Genomic DNA, 25,307 nt, shown 5'->3' with positions numbered 1-25,307 from the left:
TTCATCATTATATTTACTGCTGAGTCTTTTTCTTCTAACAGTTCTAAGTGTCAGGCAAAATATTTTCATCTAATTCTACATCCATACTCTAGGATACAATAAGAAAATCTTTTTAAGAACTAAATGTGGTGCTGGAGCCAAGATGGCCGAACAGGAACAACTCCAGTCTACAGCTCCCAGTGTGAGCGACGCAGAAGACGGATGATTTCTGCATTTCCAACTGAGGTACTGGGTTCATCTCACTGCGGAGTGTCAGACAGTGGGTGCAGGACAGTGGGTGCAGGGAACTGAGCCTAAGCCAAAGCAGGGTGAGGCATCACCTCACCCGGGAAGTGCAAAGGGTCAGGGAATTCCTTTTCCTAGTCAAAGAAAGGGTGACAGGTGGCACCTGGAAAATCGGGTCACTCCCACCCTAATACTGCGCTCTTCCAACGGTCTTAGCAAACAGCACACCAGGAGATTATATGCCGCGCATGGCTCGGAGGGTCCTGCGCCCACGGAGCCTTGCTCATTGCCAACACAGCAGTCTGAGATCAAACTGCAAGGCGGCAGTCAGGCTGGGGGAGGGGTGCCCGCCATTGCCAAGGCTTGAGTAGGTAAACAAAGCGGCTGGGAAGCTCAAACTGGGTGGAGCCCACCACAGCTCAAGGAGGTCTCCCTGCCTCTGTAGACTCCACCTCTGGGGGCAGGGCATTGCCAAACAAAAGGCAGCAGAAACCTCTGCAGACTTAAATGTCCCTGTCTGACAGCTTTGAAGAGAGTAGTGGTTCTCCCAGCATGCAACTGGAGATCTGAGAATGGACAGACTGCCTCCTCAAGTGGGTCCCTGACCCCTGAGTAGCCTAACTGGGATGCACCCCCCAGTAGGGGCAGACTGACCCCTCACATGACCTAGTACTCCTCTGAGACAAAACTTCCAGAGAAACGATCAGGAAGCAACATTTGCTGTTCACCAATACCCGCTGTTCTGCAGCCTCCGCTGCTGATACCCAGGCAAACAGGGTCTGGAGTGGACCTCCAGCAAACACCAACAGACCTGCAGCTGAGGGTCCTGACTGTTAGAAGGAAAACTAACAAATGGAAAGGACATCCACACCAAAACCCCATCTGTTCGTCACCATCATCAAAGACCAAAGGGAGATAAAACCACGAAGATGGGGAAAAAACAGAACAGAAAAACTGGAAACTCTAAAAGTCAGACCGCCACTCCTCCTCCAAAGGAACGCAGCTCCTCACCAGCAACGGAACAAAGCTGGTGGAGAATGACTTTGACGAGTTGAGAGAAGAAGACTTCAGACGATCAAACTACTCCAAGCTAAAGGAGGAAGTTCAAACCCATTGCAAAGAAGTTAAAAACCTTGAAAAAAAATTAGACGAATGGCTAACTAGAATAACCAATGCAGAGAAGTCCTTAAAGGACCTGATGGAGCTGAAAACCAAGGCACGAGAACTACGTGACGAATGCACAAGCTTCAGTAGCCGATTCGATCAACTAGAAGAAAGGGTATCAGTGATGGAATATCAAATGAATGAAATGAAGTGAGAAGAGAAGTTTAGAGAAAAAACAATAAAAAGAAACGAACAAAGCCTCGGAGAAATATGGGACTATGTGAAAAGACCAAATCTACATCTGATTGGTGTATCTGAAAGTGACAGGGAGAATAGAACCAAGTTGGAAAACAATCTTCAGGATATTATCCAGGAGAACTTCCCCAATCTAGCAAGGCAGGCCAACATTCAAATTCAGGAAATACAGAGAACGCCACAAAGATGCTCTTTGAGAACAGCAACTCCAAGACACATAATTGTCAGATTCACCAACGTTGAAATGAAGGAAAAATGTTAAGGGCAGCCAGAGAGAAAGGTCAGGTTACCGACAAAGGGAAGCCCATCAGACTAACAGCGGATCTCTCGGCAGAAACTCTACAAGCCAGAAGAGAGTGGGGGCCAATATTCAACATTCTTAAAGAAAAGAATTTTCAACCCAGAATTTCATATCCAGCCAAACTAAGCTTCATAAGTGAAGGAGAAATAAAATCCTTTATGGACAAGCAAATGCTGAGAGATTTTGTCACCACCAGGCCTGCCCTAAAAGAGCTCCTGAAGGAAGCACTAAACATGGAAAGGAACAACCAGTACCAGCCACTGCAAAAACAGGCCAAATTGTAAAGACCATAGAGGCTAGGAAGAAACTGCATCAACTAACGAGCAAAATAACCAGCTAACATCATAATGACAGGATCAAATTCACACATAACAATATTAACCTTAAATGTAAATGGGCTAAATGCACTAATTAAAAGACACAGACTGGCAAATTGGATAAAGAGTCAAGACCCATCAGTGTGCTGTATTCAGGAAACCCATCTCACGTGCAGAGACACACATAGGCTCAAAATAAAGGGATGGAGGAAGATCTACCAAGCAAATGCAAAACAAAAAAAGGACTTTAAACCAACAAAGATCAAAAGAGACAAAGAAAGCCATTACATAATGGTAAAGGGATCAATTTAACAAGAAGAGCTGACTATCCTAAATATATATGCACCCAATACAGGAGCACCCAGATTCATAAAGCAAGTCCTTAGAGACCTAGAAAGAGACTTAGACTCCCACAAAATAATAATGGGAGACTTTAACACCCCACTGTCAACATTAGACAGATCAACAAGACAGAAAGTTAACAAGGATATCCAGGAATTGAACTCAGCTCTGCACCAAGAAGACCTAATAGACATCTACAGAACTCTCCACCCCAAATCAACAGAATATACATTATTCTCAGCACCACACCACACTTATTCCAAAATTGACCACATAGTTGCAAGTAAAGCACTCCTCAGCAAATGTAAAAGAACAGAAATTGGTCGGGTGCGGTGGTTCACGCTTGTAACCCAGCACTTTGGGAGGCCGAGGCAGGCGGATCATGAGGTCAGGAGATCGAGACCATGGTGAAACCCCATCTCTACTAAAAATAACAAAAATTAGCCAGCAGTGCTTGTGGGCACTTGTAGTCCCAGCTACTCGGAGAGGCTGAGGCAGGAGAATAGCGTGAAGCCAGGAGGCAGAGCTTGCAGTGAGCCGAGATCGCGCCACTGCACTCCAGCCTGGGCAACAAAGCTAGACTCCATCTCAAAAAAAAAAAAAAAAAACAGAACAGAAATTATAACAAACTGTCTATCAGACCACAGTGCAGTCAAACTAGAACTCAGGATTAAGAAACTCACTCAAAACCGCTCTACTACATGGAAACTGAACAACCTGCTCCTGAATGACTACTGGGTACATAACGAAATGAAGGCAGAAATAAAGATGTTCTTTGAAACCAATGAGAACAAAGACACAACATACCAGAATCTCTGGGACACATTCAAAGCAGTGTGTAGAGGGAAATTTATAGCACTAAATGCCCACAAGAGAAAGCAGGAAAGATCTAAAATGGACACCCTAACATCACAATTAAAAGAACTAGAGAAGCAACAGCAAACACATTCAAAAGCTAGCAGAAGGCAAGAAATAACTAAGATCAGAGCAGAACTGAAGGAAATAGAGACCCAAAAAACCCTTCAAAAAAATCAATGAATCCAAGAGGTGGTTTTTTGAAAAGATCAACAAAATTGATAGACCGCTAGAGCAAGACTAATGAAGAAGAAAAGAGAGAAGAATGAAATAGAAGCAATAAAGAATGATAAAGAGGACATCACCACTGATCCCACAGAAATACAAACTACCATCAGAGAATACTATACACATCTCTATGCAAATAAACTAAAAAATTTAGAAGAAATGGATAAATTCTTCAAAACAAACATCCTCCCAAAAGTAAACCAGGAAGAAGTTGAATCTCTGAATAGACCAATAACAGGCTCTGAAATAGAGGCAGTAATTAATAGCTTACCAACCAAAAAAAGTCCAGGACCAGATGGATTCACAGCCGAATTCTACCAGAGGTACAAGGGAGAAGCTGGTACTATTCCTTCTGAAACTATTCCAATCAATAGAAAAAGAGGGAATCCACCCTAACTCATTTTATGAGGCCAGCATCATCCTGATACCAAAGCCTGACAGAGACACAACAAAAAAGAGAATTTTAGACCAATATCCTTGATGAACATCGATGCAAAAATCCTCAATAAAATACTGCCAAACTGAATCCAGCAGCACATCAGAAAACGTATCCACCATGATCAAGTTGGCTTCATCCCTGGGATACAAGGCTGGCTCAACATACACAAATCAATAAATGTAATCCAGCATATAAACAGAACCAAAGACAAAAACCACATGATTATCTCAATAGATGCAGAAGAGGCCTTTGACAAAATTCAACAACCTTCATGCTAAAAACTCTCAATAAATTAGGTATCGATGGGACGTATCTCAAAATAATAAGAGCTATTTATGACAAACCCACAGCCCATATCATACTGAATGGGCAAAAACTGGAAGCATTCCCTATGAAAACTGGCACAAGACAGGGATGTCCTCTCTCACCACTCCTATTCAACTTAGTTTTGGAAGTTCTGGCCAGGGCAATCAGGCAGGAGAAGGATATAAAGGGTATTGAATTAGGAAAAGAGGAAGTCAAATTGTCCCTCTTTGCAGATGACATGATTGTATATCTAGAAAACCCCATCGTCTCAGCCCAAAATCTCCTAAAGCTGAGAGGCAACTTCAGCAAAGTCTCAGGATACAAAATCAATGTGCAAAAATCACAAGCATTCTTATACACCAATAACAGACAAACAGAGAGCCAAATCATGAGTGAATTCCCATTCACAATTGCTTCAAAGAGAATAAAATACCTAGGAATACAACTTACAAGGGATGTGAAGGACCTCTTCAAGGAGAACTACAAACCACTGCTCGATGAAATAAAAGAGGATACAAATAAATGGAAGAACATTCCATGCTCATGGGTAGGAAGAATCAATATCGTGAAAATGGCCATACTGCCCAAGGTAATTTATAGATTCAATGCCATCCCCATCAATCTACCAATGACTTTCTTCCCAGAATTGGAAAAAACTACTTTAAATTTCATATGGAACCAAAAAAGAGCCCACATCACCAAGTCAATTCTAAGCCAAAAGAACAAAGCTGGAGGCACCACGCTACCTGACTTCAAACTATACTACAAGGCTACAGTAACCAAAACAGCATGGTACTGGTACCAAAACAGAGATATAGACCAATGGAACAGAATAGAGCCCTCAGAAATAATGCCGCATATCTACAACTATCTGATCTTTGACAAACCCGACAAAAACAAGAAATGAGGAAAGGATTCCCTAGTTAATAAATGGTGCTGGGAAAACTGGCTAGGCATATGGAGAAAGCTGAAACTGGATCCCTTCCTTACACCTTATACAAAAATTAATTCAAGATGGATTAAAGACTTAAACGTTAGACCTAAAACCATAAAAACCCTAGAAGAAAACCTAGGCAATACCATTCAGGACATAGGCATGGGCAAGGACTTCATGTCTAAAACACCAAAAGCAATGGCAACAAAAGCCAAAATTGACAAATAGGATCTAATTAAACTAAAGAGCTTCTGCACAGCAAAAGAAACTACCATCAGAGTGAACAGGCAGCCTACAGAATGGGAGAAAATTTTTGCAATCTACTCATCTGACAAAGGGCTAATATCCAGAATCTACAATGAACTCAAACAAATTTACAAGAAAAAAACAAACAACCCCATCAAAAAGTGGGTGAAAGATACGAACAAACACTTCTCAAAAGAAGACATTTATGCAGCCAACAGACACATGAAAAAATGCTCATCATCACTGGCCATCAGAGAAATGCAAATCAAAACCACAATGAGATACCATCTCACACCAGTTAGAATGGCGATCATTAAAAAGTCAGAAAACAACAGGTGCTGGAGAGGATGTGGAGAAATAGGAACACTTTTACACTGTTGGTGGGACTGTAAACTAGTTCAACCATTGTGGAAGTCTGTGTGGCGATTCTTCAGGGATCTGGAACTAGAAATACCATTTGACCCAGCCATCCCATTACTGGGTATATACGCAAAGGATTATAAAACATGCTGCTATAAAGACACATGCACACGTATGTTTACTGCAGCACTATTCACAATAGCAAAGACTTGGAACCAACCCAAATGTCCAGCAATGATAGACTGGATTAAGAAAATGTGGCACATATACATCATGGAATACTATGCAGCCATAAAAAAGGATGAGTTCATGTCCTTTGTAGGGACATGGATGAAGCTGGAAACCATCATTCTCAGCAAACTATCGCAAGGACAAAAAACCAAACACTGCATGTTCTCACTCATAGGTGGGAATTGAACAGTGAGAACACATGGACACAGGAAGGGGAACATCACACACCGGGGACTGTTGTGGGGTGGGGGTAGGGGGAGGGATAGCATTAGGAAATATACCTAATGTTAAATGAGGAGTTAATGGGTGCAGCACACCAACATGGCACATGTATACATATGTAACAAACCTGCACGTTGTACACAGGTACCCTAAAACTTAAAGTATAATAAAAAATAAAAAAAAGAACTAAATGAAAACCAGATCTGTGGTGTTAAGTACTATACTTGCAATATATGCTAATGACTCAATAATACTGTCTCACTTCACATGATATAAGCAAATCACACTTTGTGGTAATAAACTATTAGTAGAGACCATCTAGTTGAAGTATAAGCTTTATGCTACTTTTTAGATACACAGAGGTGTCTTTAGAATAAAGTTTAAAATATTTGGTATCATTAGTCCAAGGAAAAAATATGTAATGATATTAAGTAATAGGGCATAAAGAAGAGTAAAAGAAACTTACCAGGCAGATAAAATAGGAAGGACAAAGAAATGGTATACTTAAACATAGAATTATCAATAATAAGACTAAATGTGTTTAGGAGAGCTAATTAAAAGATAAAAATATTAGACTGAATTTGAAAAATATACAACTATGAGCTTCATGCAAGAGATACAGAAAAAAAAAACACAAAGAAAGAGGAATGTTAAGTTACCAGGATGAAATATAAAATGTATCATGCAAATACCAATCAGAAGAAAGTTGGTATATTTACATTAATAGCAGATGTGATAGTTTTGTTTGTTTTAGGTTTTGTTTTGTTTTGTTTTTGTGGCAATGAGGGTCTCACTTCATTGCCCAGGCTGGTCTTGAATTCCTGGCTTCAAGAGATCCACTCACCTTTACCTCCCAAAGTGCTGGGATTATGGGGAGACATGATAGTTTTTAAGGCAAACAAACAAAAGCTAAAAAAATGATAAAGTAGGTCCCTTCATTAGGACAAAAGTTTATTTCTTCCAGTAAGATTGTTAATTTTAAATTTATATGTACATTAATAATAAAATGTCATAAGATATAAAGTAAAACCTGACATTATTATAAAAAGGAACAAGGAAATTCACAATCATAGTGGAAAAATTAACACATCTAATTCAGTAATTGTAGAGACACCAGTATAGATCTAGAAGTATATACAAAATAATTACAAAAAAAAGTTATAGATATATTCATGAACCATAAAAAAAGCTGTTTAATATAATTGAAAATAATTTTATAACATTTTAAACTTACTACTTACAATGAAAACTCTCATTTCTGGTAGCTTTAAGATTTTTAGTTTCAGATTGAATTCCTGAAACTAAAACCATGTCCTCAGGCAATTGTGGGGTTGTAAGAGTCTCTGAAGAGAAAAACAGATCTATGATAAAACTTCTGTATATGTCAAGTAATCAGCAATACTTCCTCTCATTTGTGTAAAATTAATGGAATAGGACTAGGAAGTTACAGCAGTGAGGTATTCGTTAAAATAGACCGTGGATGCGAAGCAGAAAATTCTCATGTGTGGAGGCAATCTTGTTACATGGTAGTCACTGACTATGCAAATACCAATCAAAAGGTATTAAAGCTTTCACTTTAGTTCTCTAGTTATTTTGCAGTATTCACATTTAGGTCAAAGTATAAAATTTCTACAAATTATATGTTCAAATATTCATGATGCAAAGAAAAAAGACCTCTGATGAGTTAACTTAAAATAGTGTGAAGGGCCAAGCGCAGTGGCTCACACCTGTAATCCCAGCACTTTGGGAGGCCAAGGTGGGTGGATCATGAGGTCAGGAGTTCGAGACCAGCCTGACCAACATGGTGAAACCCCGTCTCTACTAAGAATACAAAAATTAGCCGGGCATGGTGACGTGCACCTGTAATCCCAGCTACTCGGGAGGCTGGGGCAGGAGAATCGCTTCAACCCAGAAGGTGGAGGTTGCAGTGAGCCAAGATCATGCCACTGCACTCCAGCCTGGGTGACAGGGCAAGACTCCATCTCAAAAAATAAAAATAAAATAGTGTAAAGATATCTATAATTATTATACTTACCCTCATGTCTTTCCATACTAGAAGTTCTTTGTTTCATTTGTTCTATTTGGACTTTTGTTACTGAATCTTTATTTTCAACCATAAGATTTTCATCCGGAACTTCACTGTCAGCTACATAAAAAGATTCATTTAGTCTACCAAATAGAGAAAGAGCTCTATTGTGAAATCTCCAAATTTCACATTTTAAACATGTACACAGCAGCATTTTCTCTCATTCTCATAAAGTCATGAGTAAATTACCATTGAGATAGATCTCACATGAAAATTGTGAGAAGTTTTAATAGGTGTATGTTGCTGTTTCATTATTTCCAAGCATAATGTTAAGTAGGCAGAAAGCAAATAAACAAAAATAGAAAAATGCATATCTAGAATGCTACCTTTTAGATAAGAATGAAGGAGAGATGAAGAAAAATATTGAAATAGACAGAAAATTAATTTCATGAAATGTAATACAAGAAAAACAAACCGGAAAACAATATACATGGTTACTTTTACTGGAGAAATACAAAGGGAAGAGATACAGGAGGAATGAAACTGCTCTAAGTATACCTTCTGTATATTTTTCACTTTGGGAAGTAAGTTAATGCACAATTCCAAAACATATATATATATATACACACACACACACACAAAGCTAAATCAATAGAATTAGAAAGGGAAACTATAACTCAAAGAAATAAGTGAACCTACTGAGGAAAGAAAGCATTAATTCAAGTAACTTGTGAATAAAAATTTGACAAATATTCTCAGTCTTGGTCAAGAGAGTGGGGTGCAAATAAAGTCACAAAATACTTTAGTAAATTTGTTTTTCTAGTGCTATGAGCTAAGCAATTCTAAAACAAATTGAGGAGCATTAGGGGATAAAGCAAATGAGTACATGTGTTGTTAATGTTCAGTCAGGTTTACACTGTGGAAAAGAAAACAAATACATACAAAATGAAGGAAGGCAAGAATAAGACCTGAGAGGATAAACTGGAATTGAAGATGTCCATGAGAATTCCTCACTTCTAAATATATTTATTTGTATGTATATGCATGTTTGTGTACATAAGAACATGTGTGTATGAATATGTGTGTGTGTGTGTGCACGCGCGCAAACTGAGGAGCCCTGTGTGTATGTGCAAACTGAGGAGCCCTGTGTGTATGTGCAAATTGAGGAGCCCAGCTCCAGGTTAAAATCCTATGTGTGATCTTTCATGCCCAATCATTAGCAATTACAGATAGATACTACAACAATCATAGGTGGAGACTTTAACATCCCACTTTAAATAATAGACTGAACAACTAAGCATTAGATCAAGAAGAAAATAGAATTGAAGAATACAATAAATTAAGTAGAGCTCATTGGAAGTCTACAGATACCCACAGAAAACCCAACAGACAAATACATGTTGCTCTAAAACATACTTGGAAATCTCTAAGATATGCAATATGTTAGGCCATAAATCAAGCCTTGAGAAATTTAATAGTATTAAACTCACACCAAAGTTGTTCTTCAATCTATATGAACTGACATTAGAAATCAATAACAAGAGGAGATTTGAGGAATTCACAAATAAGTGGAATTTAAACAACACACTCCTAAATGACCAATGGGTCAAGGAAAAAATCATAAAGGAGACTAGAAAATAGGTTGAGGTGAAGAAAAACAAAACACATCACATGAAAACTATGGGATGCAGCTAAAGTGATGCTTAGAGGAATTTTACAGCTGCAAACTTACACTGAAAAAGAAAAGAGACCTCAGTCAACAAAACTTCTATCTTATAAGCTAGAAAAAGAAGAGGACATTAAAGTAAGCAGAAAGAATATATATATTTATTTATATAAATAAAAGAAAGAATAAGAAAACAAGAGCAAAAATCAACAATCTCATGCTGGCTTGGTTTAATAACTGAAAATCAATCGATATACTAAATGATATTAATAAATGATTCCCTTTATAATCATCTCAATAGTTCGAAAAAAAGCAAATTCCAAATCCTTTCTTTAGAAAAACACTCAACAAACTGAAAATGAAAGGGAATTTCATAGCTAGCATTGTACTTAATGGTTAATGCTTTCCCACTAAAGTAAAAACAAGATAAGGATGTCTTATCACTTCTGTTTAACACTACGATGGAGTTTCTAGCCAGAGAAATTAGACCCCCCCTCCCCAAAAAAAGAAAAGAAATAAAATGTATCTGGATTGAAAAGGAAGAAGTAAAACTCTTAACTTACAAATGTTTTATAAAGAAATTTAAGAAACACCTATACACACACAAACACATCCCAAAGAGGGAATAATAAACCTATTAGAAGAAATCAATTTAGCAAAGATTTCAAATTATAAGATCAATATACTAAACTCAATTGTATTTCTATATACTAGCAATTAACAGTTTGAAAATTAACAATAGTATTAAAATAAAACAGTTAAAGAATGACTTTAAAAAAAATAAGTATAAAGTCCTGTATACTAAAAATACAAAGAATCATTGAAAGTAATTGAAGAATATATGATAAATGAGAAGACAACCTGTGGTTATGTATTGTTAGACAATATTGTTAAAAGGACAATACATTCCAACTGATTTACAGATTTGACTTAATTCCTATCGAAATACCAATTAGTGCTTTTTTTTTTGTAGAAATTGAGAAGGCAACACTAAAACTTATATGTAAATTTAAGGCATCCAGAACCACCAAAACATGAGAAAAAACTATTTGGAGGCCTGTCACTCCCAATTTAAAAACTTGGTACAAAATTTCAATAATCAAGAGTGTGGCACTGGCATAAGCAAAGGCATATACATAAATGGAATAGAATTGAGAGTTCAGAAATAAACCCTTACATTTATGGCCAAGCAATTTTTTCTACAAGAGCACTAAGAAAATTCAGCGGGGAGAAAATAGTATTTTCAAAAACTAGTGCTGGGAACTGAATATACAGATGTAAAAGAATAAACATGGACTCTCATCTCACACTACAGGCAACTCAAAGTGGACTGCAGACCTAAATATTAAGAGTTAAAACTATAAAACCCTTTATAAAAAAAATAGAGAAGTAAATTTTTGTGATTTTGCTTTAGGCAATGGTTTCTTGGATATGACACCAAAAGCACAAGTTAACAAAAGAAAATATAGATAAATTGAACTTCACAATTAAAATTTTTTTTGCTTCAAATGACACCATCATCTAGAGGTTTCATCATTCACTCACATGTCTGCCTCAGCTAAAGCTGTTAACCAGAGAAACTACATAGGGCCTTCCTTTGCCTTGAGCTTCTCACAGAATGGCAGCTGGATTCTGAAAGAAAATATCTTAACATAAATCTTCCAGAGATTGTGTGCCAAGAGCCAGGCAGACACTGCATGGCATCACTTCTACCCATTCTATTAATGAATATAAGCCAGCTAAACTCACAAGAGGTTGGGTAGACCCCATTTCCTGACTGGAAGAAGACTCAAAGAATTTGGGGCTATATTTTCTAACTGATGCAGCATATAAATTATAAAAATTGATCTTAATTTACAATTATTTTGGATCAACCCAGTAATGAATATTATACAGATCAGAATGATCCATGTGCTGAGAAATATGTTTATTCTGCAACCAATAAATAAAATATTCTTTAAATATCTACTAAGCCAATTTATAGTGCAGATTAAGTTCGAAGTTCCTTTGTTGATTTTTTTGTCTGGGAGATCTGTTCAATGCTATAAGTGGAGTGCTGAAATCTAGCTATTATTGTATCGGGGTCTGTCTGTCTCTTTAGCTCTAATATTTGCTTTATCTATCTAACAAAAATAAGCAATGGGAAAAGGACTCCCTGCACTAACCCCACTCCCTGCACTAACCTCACATTGAGAACAGCACCTTATATTAAGGAAGGAAGCCCCTATTACAAGCTTCTTCCCAAGAAGTAAGGGGCTTGTTTCATATATATATATATATATATATACACACACACACACACACACACACACATACATACATATATATACATATATACATACACATACACACACACACATATATATGGTACCCATATATATTTCCATATGTATATATGGTACCCAACTTTTACACTCTATGCCATAGGGCTTGGCACTTAAATCATGCTTGAGGAACAGCAGGGATGGGGGATCAGAGGATTTCCCTCAGGGACAAAAAAAAACAAAGGGGCAGTTTGAACCATGTGAACATTCCCAGCACTAATACCCCTGAGAATAGCTCAGATTTCTCCTAGAAAGGGCTTGGCCACATGCTTTTCCAGCAGCTCCCTGCAGTTCTGGCTTCTAACAAGCCAATATCTGGGAGTCTACATAGTAGAAAAACAGGAAGCACAGCAATCCCTGTGCCTTTCTTCCTGGCTTGCTTCAGTGATAACTCCAAACTAGAAGACTCCCTCTCTACAAGGTGGGTTTGAAACTTCTGTTTCTTTGAACAGGAGATTAGGCACTCTAGTGCTTTCTTCCTGAGGATGCTCCTGCAATAATTCCAGCCTTACAATATCACTGTGAAAAGAGGTTGGAGTCCCCTGCCAGTGAGAATGGAAGGGATGGCACCCTCTGTGCCTTCTCTGGATTTCTACTCAGATAAATTCCTGAAATCTCTCACTGGAGAGAGGCTAGGGGACCTCTCCAAGCCAAAAAGGGAAAAGTGCCTACTCCCTGCACCTTCTTCTCTGGCTTGCTTCAAAGACAACTCCAGACCAAAAGTCTCCCCCACTGCTAGGACGGTGTGAGACTTCTGCTTGCTTGAACAAAATAGTGAGCACCGTCGCACATTCTTCCCTGGGTTCCTCTAGCAATAAATCCAAATCTGAGGACTCTCTCTCTTGTAGTTTATATGCACATCAAGGAGCCCGACTTTTGTAGCCTTCACCCAAGAAACTGACTCTCAAATCACCTATCTGTGGGAGCTGACACAGCTCTGAACTCCTGAGTCTCCTAGACCACAAGAACAAAAAGGTGACTTTTAAACTTGCCAATATTCAGTAGTTACCTCCCCAGGAAACCAAAAGAGAGCAGAGGTCACTATACTTATATCAAAAAAATAAACTTCCAGTCAAAAACTGTAAAAAGGGACGAAGCATACTATATAATGATAAAGGGGTCAATTCATCAAAAGAATGTAACACTTGTAAATATAAATGCTGTAAATACCGGAGAACCTAAAAACATAAAGCAAATATTAAATGTCTGAAGGGAAAAACAACTGTAATACAATAATAGCGGAGAACTTTAATACTCCACTTTCAACAATGGACAGATCATACAGATGGAACATTAATAAGGAAACACTGGACTTGAACTATACTTTAGATCAAGTGAACCTAATAGATATATACAGAATATTCCATCCAACAGCACTAGAATGCACATTCTTCTCAAGCACATGCAGCCATTCTCTGGAAAAGATCACACGTAAGGCACAAAAAAGCCTTTGCAAATTTAAGAAGATTGAAATCATATCAAATATCTTTACTCACCACAATGATATGAAACTAGCAATCAATAGCAGAATAAATTTTAGAAAATTCACAAATACATGGAAATGAAACATGGTCCTGGAAACCAATGTGTTAATAAAGAAATTAAAAGGAAAATTAAAACATACAATGAGACAAATGAAACTGAAAATACAACATACCACAACTTAGGGGATATGGAATATGGCAAAAGCAGTTCTAAGAGAAAAGTTTATATCAATAAATGTCTGTATCAAAAAAGATGAAAGATCTCAAATAAAAATTTAACATTATTCCTCAGGGAACTAGAAAAAGAAGAACAAACTAAGCCAAAGTTAGCAGAAAAAGGAAATAATAAAGATTAGAGCAGAAATAAATGAAATAGAGACTAAAAATCAATACAAAAGAACAATGAAACTAAGACTTGATTCTTTGAAATGGTAAAGTTTTAAAAACCTTTAGGTAGACTAAATTTCAAAGAGACTCAAATAAAATCAAAAGAGGAGGTATTACAACTGATGTAACATAAAGACCAAAAAAATCAAAATAGACTACTATAAACAATTACATGCCAATAATTGGATAACCTAGAAAAATGAATAAACTCCTGGAAACATACAACCAAGCAAGATTAAATCAGTAAAAAATCCGAACAGTAGAAAATCTGAACAGAACAATAATTAGTAACGAGATTAAGTCAGTAAGAAAAACTCTACCATGAAAGAAAAGTCCTGGATCTTGGAGTTTCTGTGCTCAATTCTACCAAGAATTTAAAAAAGAATTAATACCAATCTTTCTTAAACTGTTCCAAAAAATTGAAAATGAGGGAATACTTCCAATTTTGGTTTACTAGACCACTACTACCCTAATACCAAAACCAGATAAGGACATTACAAGAAAAAAAATTACTGACCAATATCTTTGATGAATACAGATGCAAAGATACTCAACAAAATACTATCAAACCAAATTCAACAACACATTAATGGTATCACCTATCAAGGTCAAGTGAGATTTATCCTAGGGATGCATAAAAGGTTCAATACATACAAATCAATAAATGTGATATATCATATTAACAGACTAAAGGACAAAAAGCACACGATCATCTCAATAGATGCAGAAGAGGCATTTGACAAAATTCAACATAATTTCATGATTTTAAAAAAAACTCTCACCAAATTACATATAGAAGGAATGTATGTAAACACAATAAAGGCCATATATGACAAGCCTTCAGGTAACATTATAATCAATAGTTAAAAATTGAAAGCCTTTCCTCTAAGATCTGGACAAGACAAGAATGCCCACTCTCACCACTTCTATTCAGTATTAGTACTGGAAGTCCCAACCAAATAAATTAGGCTAGAGAAAGAAATAAAAGGCATACAAATAGACCAGAAAGAAATAAAATTATCATTGTTTGCTAACAATATAATATTATACATAAAAACCCTTATGACTCCATCAAAAAATGTTGAATTCTATAAAGTTGCACAATACAAATTAACACACATAAATCAGTAGTGTTTCTACACATTAACAATGAACTATCCAAAACAGAAATGAAGAGAACAATCTGATTTACAATAGCTATTTAAAAAATAAATTAGGAATAAAGTTTGACCAAAGAGGTAAAAGACCTGTACACTAAAAACAATAAAACAATTGATGAAAGAAATTGAAGACACAAATAAATGGAAAGATATCCCATGATTTTTAAAAACGTCCACACTACCCAAAGCAATCTATAGTGTCAACGCAATCCTATTAAAATTCCAATGTCACTTTTCACAGACATAGAAAAATTTTAAATTCATATGGAACCACAAAAAAAAAAACCTGAATAGCCAAGGCAATCATGAACAAAAAGAACAATGCTGTAGGCATCTCGTTACCTGATTTCAAACTATACTACAAAACTATAGTAATTAAAACAGCATGGTACTGCCAAAAAAAGCAGACACACCAACCAATGGAACAGGCCAGAAAATGCAGATATGAACCCAGCCTAATAGCCAATTGATTTTCAACAAAGGTGCTAAGAATACACAATGGGGAAAGGATAGTCTTCAATGAATAGTGTTAGGAAAATGGGATACTCACATGCAAAGAATTAAATTGGACTCTTACCTCACACCATTTACAAAAATTAAACTCACATTAAAATCTAAAGGTAATACCAGAAACTATAAAGCTATTAGAAGAAAACATAAGTAAAAGCTGCACAGCATTGGTGTAGGCAATTTTTTTTTATTTGACCCCAAAAGCACAGGCAACAAAAACAAAAATAGACAAGTGTGATTACATAAAATTGAAAAGTTTCTGCACAGCAAAGGAAACTATTAATAATTTGAAGAGACAACCTATGAATTAGGAGAAAACATGTACAAGCCATACATTCATCAAGGATTTAATACATAAAACATATAAGGAACTAAACTCAACAGCAAGAAAATAGAAAACCCAATTTAAAAAACAAGTAATGGGACTGAATGTACATTTTTCAAAAGAAGACACAAAAATGGAAAACATATATATTTTTAAAGCTCAACATCATTAATCATTAAGGAAATGAAAATTAAAACCACAATGATATGTCATCTCACATCGGTCAGAATGTCTATTATTAAAAATACCAAAGATAAATGTTGGTCAGGATATGAAGAAAAGGTAACTCTTGTACACTGTTAGTGGGAATGTAAACTAGTACATCCACTATTAAAAACAGTATGGAGGTTCCTCAAAACACTAAAAATAGAATCACCGTATCATCTGGCAATTGCATTTCTGAGTATTTACCAAAAGTTTAAAACCCGTTTGTCAAAGAAATGTCTGCACTCCCTTGTTCACTGCAGGCAGCAGTATTCATGATAGCCAAGTAATGGAATCAACCTGTTTATCAATGGATGAATGGATAAAGAAAATGTAGTACATAGAGAGAGTAGAATACTATGTAGCCTTTAAAAATGGAATTCTGTCACTTGCAATGACATGGATAGAACTGTAGAACACTATGCTAAGTGAAATAAGCCAAGCACAGAAAGACAAATACCACATGTTTTCACTTACATGTGGAAGATAAAACAACTGAACTCATAGAAGCAGAGAGCAGAATGGGGGCTGCAGAGGCTGCAGGTGGGGGTAATAAGGAGATGATGTCAAAAAGTATAAAATCTCAGTTATTCATGAGGAATAAAGGTTTTTTGATATCTACTGTACAGCATGGTGAATATAATAGCATATTGTACATTTCAAAATTGCTATGAGAGTAAATTTCAAATGTTCTCACTATAAAAAGTGATATTTGAGCTGATGGATGTGTTAATTAGCTTTAAGTATTCCACATTATATTCGTAAATCATAACATTGCTTCATACCCCATAATAAATACAGCTATAAATTTCAATGTATAATAAAGTAATAAATAAAATTTAAAAATTTAAACAGTATTGTAATGATATATAAACAGACACATAAAATAAAAATAAAAATAATAAAACAGACACATAGGTCAAACAAATAGGTTAGAGAGCCCAGTAATAAACCTAGGCATATATGGTCAATTAATCTTTGACAAGGGTGCCACCAATACACAATGAAGAAAACATAATTCCTTAAATAAATGAGGTTGAGAAAATTGGATAACCACATGCAAAAAATAAAATTGGACACTTATTTGACACACACACACAAATCAACTCAATGAATTAAAATTTTAAGCATAATACCATAAAACATCCGGAAGGAAACATAGGGGAAAAGCTCCTTGCCATAATTCTTGATTTTCTGGGTATGACACCAAAATCACTGGCAACAAAAGCAAAAATAAACAAGTAGAACCTCTGCAGATTAGTGAAGAACTAAAAAAAAAAAAAAAAACTTGTGCAAAGCAAAGAAAAAAGTCAACGAAATGAAAAGGCAACCTATGGATTGGAAGAAACCATAAATTTGATAAGCAATTAATATAAAAACAAAATATAATGAACTCAAGCAATTCAACACCAAAACCCAAATAATCCAATTAAAAATGGGCAAATGACCAAAATAGACTTTTTCATAAAAGTAGACATACAAATGGCCAGTAAGTATATGAAAAAGTCATCAACACACACACACACACACACACACACACACACACACACACCCAGTGCTGTCCTCTAAAACCTGCTGTACAAATTTTCATTCCACGTAGTTGGGAAGATGCAACGGAGGACTCCAAAGCCTTATGGAATGTAGCCACTAGACAGAAGGAGTCTAAGTAACCAGATGACTCTATGGATAAGAAACTTGTCCACTGACTCTCATTAAACGATTAGATGAGAGAGACATAAACTACAGTTATATTAAGGCATTGAGATTTTGACACTGCTTTTGAAGCACTGAGAATACCCTTACCTAAATCAATAAATTTTAAATTAGTGGCATTGGTTTAGCATTTGATTGTTAAAAGGCAAAGGAACAGATAGAAACAGCATGCCATTTGGTAGAACTGTTGACTGCTACAACTTGGAAGGCAGACAATGTGTATGCTAAGCCTGCAGCTCTTTGGAAAGTGGTTGGAGAGAATGAGAATGTGATTTATATTTTAAGAAGATCACTCTGGCTGCTATGTGATCAAGATTAGAAATAGGGGAATCAAGCAACTATTGTAATAGTCCAGGGCAACAAAAAAGATAATGGAATAAACTAACATGGTAAATAAATGTGAAAGTGGTGGAGGTGGTGAAAAGTGGTGGAATTTTTTATATATTTTGATAAAAGGAAGAAAAGAATGTTCTAGTGCATTGAATAAGGATTGTGAGAGAAAGTAAGCAGTCAAGAAAAACTTTCAAGGTTTTCAGACTGAATAACTGATATGGTTTGGATACTGGTCCCCGCCACATCTCATGTTGAAATGTAATCCTCAGTGTTGAAAGTGGGGCCCGGTGGGAGGTGTTTGGATTATACGGGAGGATCCCTCATGAATAGTTTAGCACCATCCCCTCGGGAAGAAGTGAGTTCTCACTCAGTTCAGGCGAAATCTGGTTGTTCGCGTGTGTAGCACCTCTCCCATTACTCTCTCATTCCCACACTCACCGTGTGACATATCTGCTCCCATTTCACCTTCCTGCACGAGTAGAAGCTCCCTGAGGCCCTCGCCAGAAGCAGATGCCGGCACCATGTTTCTTGTACTGCCTACAGAACCATGAGACAAAATAAAACCTCTTTTCCTTATAAATAACCCAGCCTCAAGTATTTCCTTATGTCAACACAGATGGACTAAAGCAGTATCTGACAGAGTTCTTAATAGTATTTATTGAGGTAAGGCAACTAAGGGAGAAGCAGGTTGTAGAAGAGGGAAAATAAAGACATTAAAACTTACTAAAGTGTTAAAAACAAAGTATTTGTGCAATGATAGATAATTGTATCAATAAAACAGAATAGAAATCCAGAATAGAAATACATAAAAATGAAAATATATTTAAAAATGGCATTTATATTCATCATAGAAAATATGTTTTAATAAATGAAGCTCACATAATCAGGTTATATACCCTATCATATATCAAATACAAAAATAAAATCCAACTGCAATAAAGATCCAATTGTGAAACAAAATAAAATTTCAGAATGTATAGGATAATTTTTATAAAACATTTGGAAGGACAAGGCCCTTTTAAATAAAAAAGGAATTCCTGAATTCACAAAAGAAATATAGGTACATTTAATAACACAATATTTTGTGTAACAAACAAAATGTAGTAAGAGTCTAGGAAAGACACTTGCAATCTATATGGCAGGAAAAAGTTAACAAAATCAACATTCCTGATATGTAGGGGATGCTGAAAACTTGATGAGAAAATAAAACAGAAGAACAACATGTTGTATGACACATTCAGAAAAGAGATTGCGAATTGTCATCAACCATTTGAAAATATGCCAATTTCTGTTAATGTAGTGAATTACACTAATTAATTTTCAAGTGTTAAGCCAACCTTGCAATCCTCAGGCATAAAAACATTTTATTATTATTAATAATATCTATTTTTTAAACTTATTATCATAGAAATAATTATTGCTAACCCTGTAATGGTTTGCAATACAAAGCATATGCCATTTATTTAACACGGTAGTTCTCAACTGGAGGTGTTTTTCCCCCAGGGGACATTTAGCAGTGCTCAATTACATTTTTCTTTCTTACAACTGAGGGTCGCTACTAGCATCTAGTGGATGGAGAACAGGCATGCTGTTAAACATCCTGCAATACATAGGTAAGCCTCTCACAACAGGAATAATCTGGGCCAAAATGTCAACAGTGCAGAGGTTGAGAAACACTGATTAAACAGATCAGTTTAACCAAGACTTGTCAATTCTATATCCTAAAAAAATTTCAATTCTGAACCACTCCCACCCCCATAGTACATCTTTACTATCACTGCAGTTATTCTTAACTACAAATTTGCCCCTTCAGTCTATTATCTAAATTGCTGCCCAAGTAAGAGAAGGCTCGAATGGAGTTAGGTGGGATGGGGTTAGTTTCATTAAAACACAAATCTATTTATACAATAATTCTTCATTAAATCTCATATTTCCTTTGTCTGAATTTACCTATTTGAGAAAAAAAAATCCAGACAGGGTAGCTAAAACTAGCCAGAGCAAGTAGATGGGACTCTATGGGTCCAATGTTAGAAAAAGGACACTGCCTTTTATCTAAAGCTGTAAGTGAAACTGAGATCATGAGTGCGATAGTTAGCCAAGAGTCAAAAAGAATCTCAGAATACAGGATGAAGTATACACAGAAGACAGTACATTTGCAAACTGAATTCCGTAGAGAAAGGTGAGAGATAAAACACAGATAAATTGAGTGAACACTTGAATTTGTGAGATCTGAGATTGATAAGCTCTGTAAGTACAATGGTGCTTGTGATGGTTAATTTTATGTGTCAAGTTGATGGGGCTAAAAGATGCCCAGATAGCTAGTAAAACATTATTTCTCAGTGTGTCTGTAAGGGTGTTTCTAGAAAATATAAGCATCTGAATCAGTAGATGGGCTAAAGAAGATCCACCCTTACCAATGTGGACAGGTGTCATCCAAATCACTTAGGGCCTAAATAGAACAAAAACGCAGAGCAACAGTAAGTTCTCCCTTTCTTCTTGGCTGGGATATCCATCTTCTCCTGCCCTTGGAATTGGAGCTCCTGGTTGTTGGGCCTTCAGATTCCAGGACTTAAACCAATGGCCTCCCAGATCTTAAGCTTTTGACCTTGGAGTGGGAGTTACACCATCAGCACCTCTGGTTCTCAGGCCTTCAGATTCAGACTGAATTACACTATTGCCTTTCCCAGATGGCATATCATGGGACTTCTCAGCATCCATTATCATGTGAGCCAATTCTCATAATAAATATCCTCATGTGTATCTATATATTGATAGAGATATAGACAGATAGACAGATTCTATTGGTTCTGTTTCTGGGGGAAAGCCTGACTAATACAGTGGTGGCAGCAGACAGATAATGAAAACATGTAAGGCTTTGGAAATTGTCCTCAATATCTGGGACATGAATTGGGAATCCTAACAAAAAAATCTTTGAAAACAGAAGTTTTCTTTGTGGTATAAAGAAGAGACAGCGGTATCTTCAAGAGATGGTAATGGAAGCATAAGGTAAGGAAGTATTTCATTCATGAAAGCATCTATATCACATGGGTAATATGATTATAAGAAGATCAGAAATAAAATCCTTCAAAGTAAAGTGACCATATAATTTATCACCTAAATCTTGACAATCTTGAAAACAACAGGGTTGCTATCAGTAATTACACTGAAACAATCAGACTAAACCAGCTTTGTCCTGGAAAACTAAAACACATTATTTCTTAAGAATAGTCCAGAGTAGGTTGGAGATGGGATTATATTCAGTAATTTATCAAAACTTCCAATGTCAAGATTAAATTCAGCTCAAATGTTTCTGTACTTAATGGTATTATTTTGGCTATGAAGACACTAAAACTCTGCATACCATATTTACAATCGTGAAGGAACACAGTATCCTCCTTAAGTTGCACTGCCGAAAGTAGTAACAATGACTGTAGACCTCTCCAGCTATATCATATGGTGATAAAATTCTCCCTTTAGTCAGTAACATCTGAGACAACCACTTAACAGTATCTAAACCTTAATCAGACACTGCTAAACACAGGACAGATTGGCTCAGTCAGCCATGGCTGGACAGTGGAAAAGTTCTTAAATATAAATACAAAATCAACAGTGTCTAGCAGTGTCTCTCCATACTTTTCACTAAAATATGTAGGAAGATTAAAACATTCACAAAAATACCAAAATTATAAATGGCAATCAAGTACCAGAATTACAGAGGAATTACCCACAAAAAAAAATCCATTGTAAGGGTAACTATAAAACAGAAAAAAAAAATGTGATAAAGGAAGAAGACAATTATACCTCTAAAATTATGTAATATGAGAACTCTAAAAAAATTATTTTCAAAACTGTCTGGCAACTTCAGTAGAGTAGAAGATGATATTATCACGCTATAAAACAGGTGCAGGAAATTATATGAGAATACCAATTTGAGATAAAATCACGAATGTAAATAAAGATCACCAAAATAAAACAATGCAAGAAAACCTAAAATGCAATAACAGAATTAAAAGACACATTGGGGCTGGGCACAGTGGCTCATGCCTATAATCCCAGCACTTTGGGAGGTCAAGACGGGTGGATCATTTGAGGCCAGGAGATCGAGACCAGCCTGGCCAACATGGCAAAACTCCATCTCTACTAAAAATACAAAAAGTAGCCGAGTGTGGTGGTGCATGTCTGTAGTCCCAGCTACTCAGGAGGCTGAGGCAGGAAAATTGCTTGAACCCGGGAAGCGGAGGTTGCAGTGAGCCAAGATCATGCCACTGAATTCCAGCCTGGGTGACAGGGCAAGACTCTGTCTCAAAAAAAAAAAAAAGATACATTGAAGGGCTGGGAGCAGTGGCTCATGCCTGTAATACCAGCACTTTTGGAGACTGAGGTGGGAGGATCACTTGACACCAAGAGTTTGAGACCAGGCTGGGCAACATAGCAAGACCTTGTCTCAACAAAAAAAATTTTTTTTTTAAAATAGACTGGCATGGTGGTGCAAGCCTGTAGTCCTAGCTGCTCAGGAGGCTGAAGCAGGAAGAAGATTGCTTGAGCTCAGGATCAATTTCAAGGTTATTTATTTTGTTCATTTATCTGTCTATTTTTGCATCAATACCACACTGCTTTAATTATTCAAGTATAAGATTGTCTAAGATCTGGTAGGGCTAATTACTCCTCATTATTCTTGCCTTTAACGTATATGCCTGTATGTGTGCATATGTATGTTATTCTATATGTTTTATTCTTCTAAATAAATTTTATACTAATTTGATCAAATATTGATCCCAGTGTGCTCCCTACCATTATTATATTTTCAATGCTATTTCCTTTTTCATCATAATTTTAATACATTATTGTTATTATACAGGCTAGCTATTGATTTTTGTATATTTATCTCATCTTACCATTTTGTTGAATTCTGTTTTTATCAATTCAAGTAGCTTTATAATGGAATCTCTTTCGTTTTATAGATGTACAAGTCATTTTCTCTTATATTGCTCACAAGTTTTACTATGTTTTTCATGTTACTTGATGCTTTAGGATTTATTAACATTACATTTTTATTTTGAAATATACTTTTTATCAAAATAAGATTACTGTCTTTACTAAAAGGCTTTGGCCTTGAAAAATAAAATAAAACCAAGCAGAAATTCTAGAACAAAAAAAATCATTGAAGGAAATATTAAATACATTCAAAAGCTTCAATTCTAGACTAAATAGAAGAAAAAAATCTCAGAACTTGAAGAAAGGTCTTTTGAAATAATCCAGTCAGATAAAAATAAAGATAAAAGAATAGAACAGAATGAACAAAGCTTTGAGATGTCTGGGACTACATAAAGCTATAGAACTTATGCATTGTTGGTATTCCTGAAGAAGGAAGAGCAATCAAAAAATTTAGAAAACAAATTAAGGAAACAATTGCTGAGAACTTCCTATCCCAAGGCAAATACATTGCAAAAAGAAGTCACCACAGCCTATATATTCAGAATGTCTACAGTCAGTGAAAGAAAGAATTTTAAAGTTAGAAAGAGAAAATCAGCTGCTGACCTACAAAGGAAACCACATCTGACTAACAGAAGACTTATGGGCCAGAAGAGAATAAGATGGCATTTTCAAAGTGCTGAGAGAAAAAAAAAGAAATCTGTCAGTCCAGAATGTTATATGCTGCCAGAAGAAGCTTCATAAATCAAGAAAAAATAAAGTCTTTCTCAGATAAGCAAATACTTAAGAAAATTTTTGGTGACTGGACTGGTCTTGCTGAAAATGCTGAGAGTCCTTAGACATGGGAATGAAAGGTTGATAATTACCATTATGAAAACATATAGAAATATAAAACTTAGTTTTTATAAAATAATCACAAAAAGGAGGAAAATAAAGGAATCAAATGGAATCACAATAGAATTTCATCAAACCACAAAGACAAAAAGAGAAGAAAATAAAAAAATTTAAAACAATTTAAAAATAAAAACATGACAAGAACAAAGCCTCATATATCAATATTAACCTTTAATATAATAGCTTAAATGCTCCACTTAAAAGATAGAGATTGGCAGACTGCATTAAAAAATATGATCAAATTACATTCTTCCTATAAGAAACTCACCTTACCTATAAAGACACATATAGACTAAAAGTAAAGGGGTAGAAAATATATTCCATGCAAATGGAAACCAAAAGGGAACACAAGTAGCTATGACTAAATCAGATAACACAGACTTTACATCAAAAAAAGTAATACAAGACAAAGAAAGACATTATATTATGATAAAGAGATCAATTCAGCAAAGGATATAACAATCCTAAATATATGGGCACCCAACATCAAAACACCCAGCAATACAATAATAGAGGAGGACGTCAACATCACAGTCATAGCACTAGACAGATCATTTAACAAAGAAACACTGAACTTAAACTGGATTTTAGACCAAATGGACTTAATAGACATTTACAGAACACTCTACCAAGCAATTACAGAATATACATTAGTTTGATAAGCAGACAGAATATTCTCCAAGGTAGACCATGTTAAAGCAAAGCAATAAAAAAAGTTTTAACAAATTTTCAAAAATCGAAATCATATCAAATGTCTTCTCAGACTACAGTGGAATAAAGCTAGAAATCAATACCAAGAGAAACTTCAGAAATGATAAAAATAAATGGAAATTTAAACAGTAGGCTTCTGAATGATCACTGGGTCAATGAAAAAATAAGATATAAATTTAAAAATTTTGTTAAATGAATGAAAATGAAAACACAACATACCAAAACCTGTTAGATACAGCAAAAGCGGTGCTAAGAGGGGTTTATAGCATTAAA

At 35.8% G+C, this 25,307-nt stretch overlaps 1 protein-coding gene across 31 annotated transcripts in view; it reads right to left on the bottom strand.

Annotated features, from left to right (window-relative positions):
* CCDC7 (coiled-coil domain containing 7) overlaps positions 1 to 25,307 on the bottom strand; it is a 411,675-nt gene that overhangs the window by 220,251 nt on the left and 166,117 nt on the right. For 19 of the 31 annotated variants that reach the window (XM_063781580.1, XM_063781581.1, XM_063781579.1 and 16 more), the window contains 3 exons: positions 18,936 to 19,034; positions 8,401 to 8,511; positions 7,607 to 7,708 (listed from right to left, as the gene is read on the bottom strand). The exons of 7 other annotated variants lie outside the window; for them this stretch is intronic. In XM_063781580.1, coding sequence (XP_063637650.1) covers positions 7,607 to 7,708; positions 8,401 to 8,511; positions 18,936 to 19,034 — 312 coding nt within the window. The remainder of the gene's footprint in view (positions 1 to 7,606; positions 7,709 to 8,400; positions 8,512 to 18,935; positions 19,035 to 25,307) is intronic. 5 more of the 31 variants (XM_063781590.1, XM_063781596.1, XM_063781602.1 and 2 more) reach the window with 2 other exon arrangements.

This window comes from Pan troglodytes, chromosome 8, assembly GCF_028858775.2.
Source record: "Pan troglodytes isolate AG18354 chromosome 8, NHGRI_mPanTro3-v2.0_pri, whole genome shotgun sequence".
Taxonomy (NCBI): domain Eukaryota; kingdom Metazoa; phylum Chordata; class Mammalia; order Primates; family Hominidae; genus Pan; species Pan troglodytes.
The sequence above is the reverse complement of the archived record's forward strand: the minus strand, read 5'-3'. Positions and strand labels throughout refer to the sequence as shown.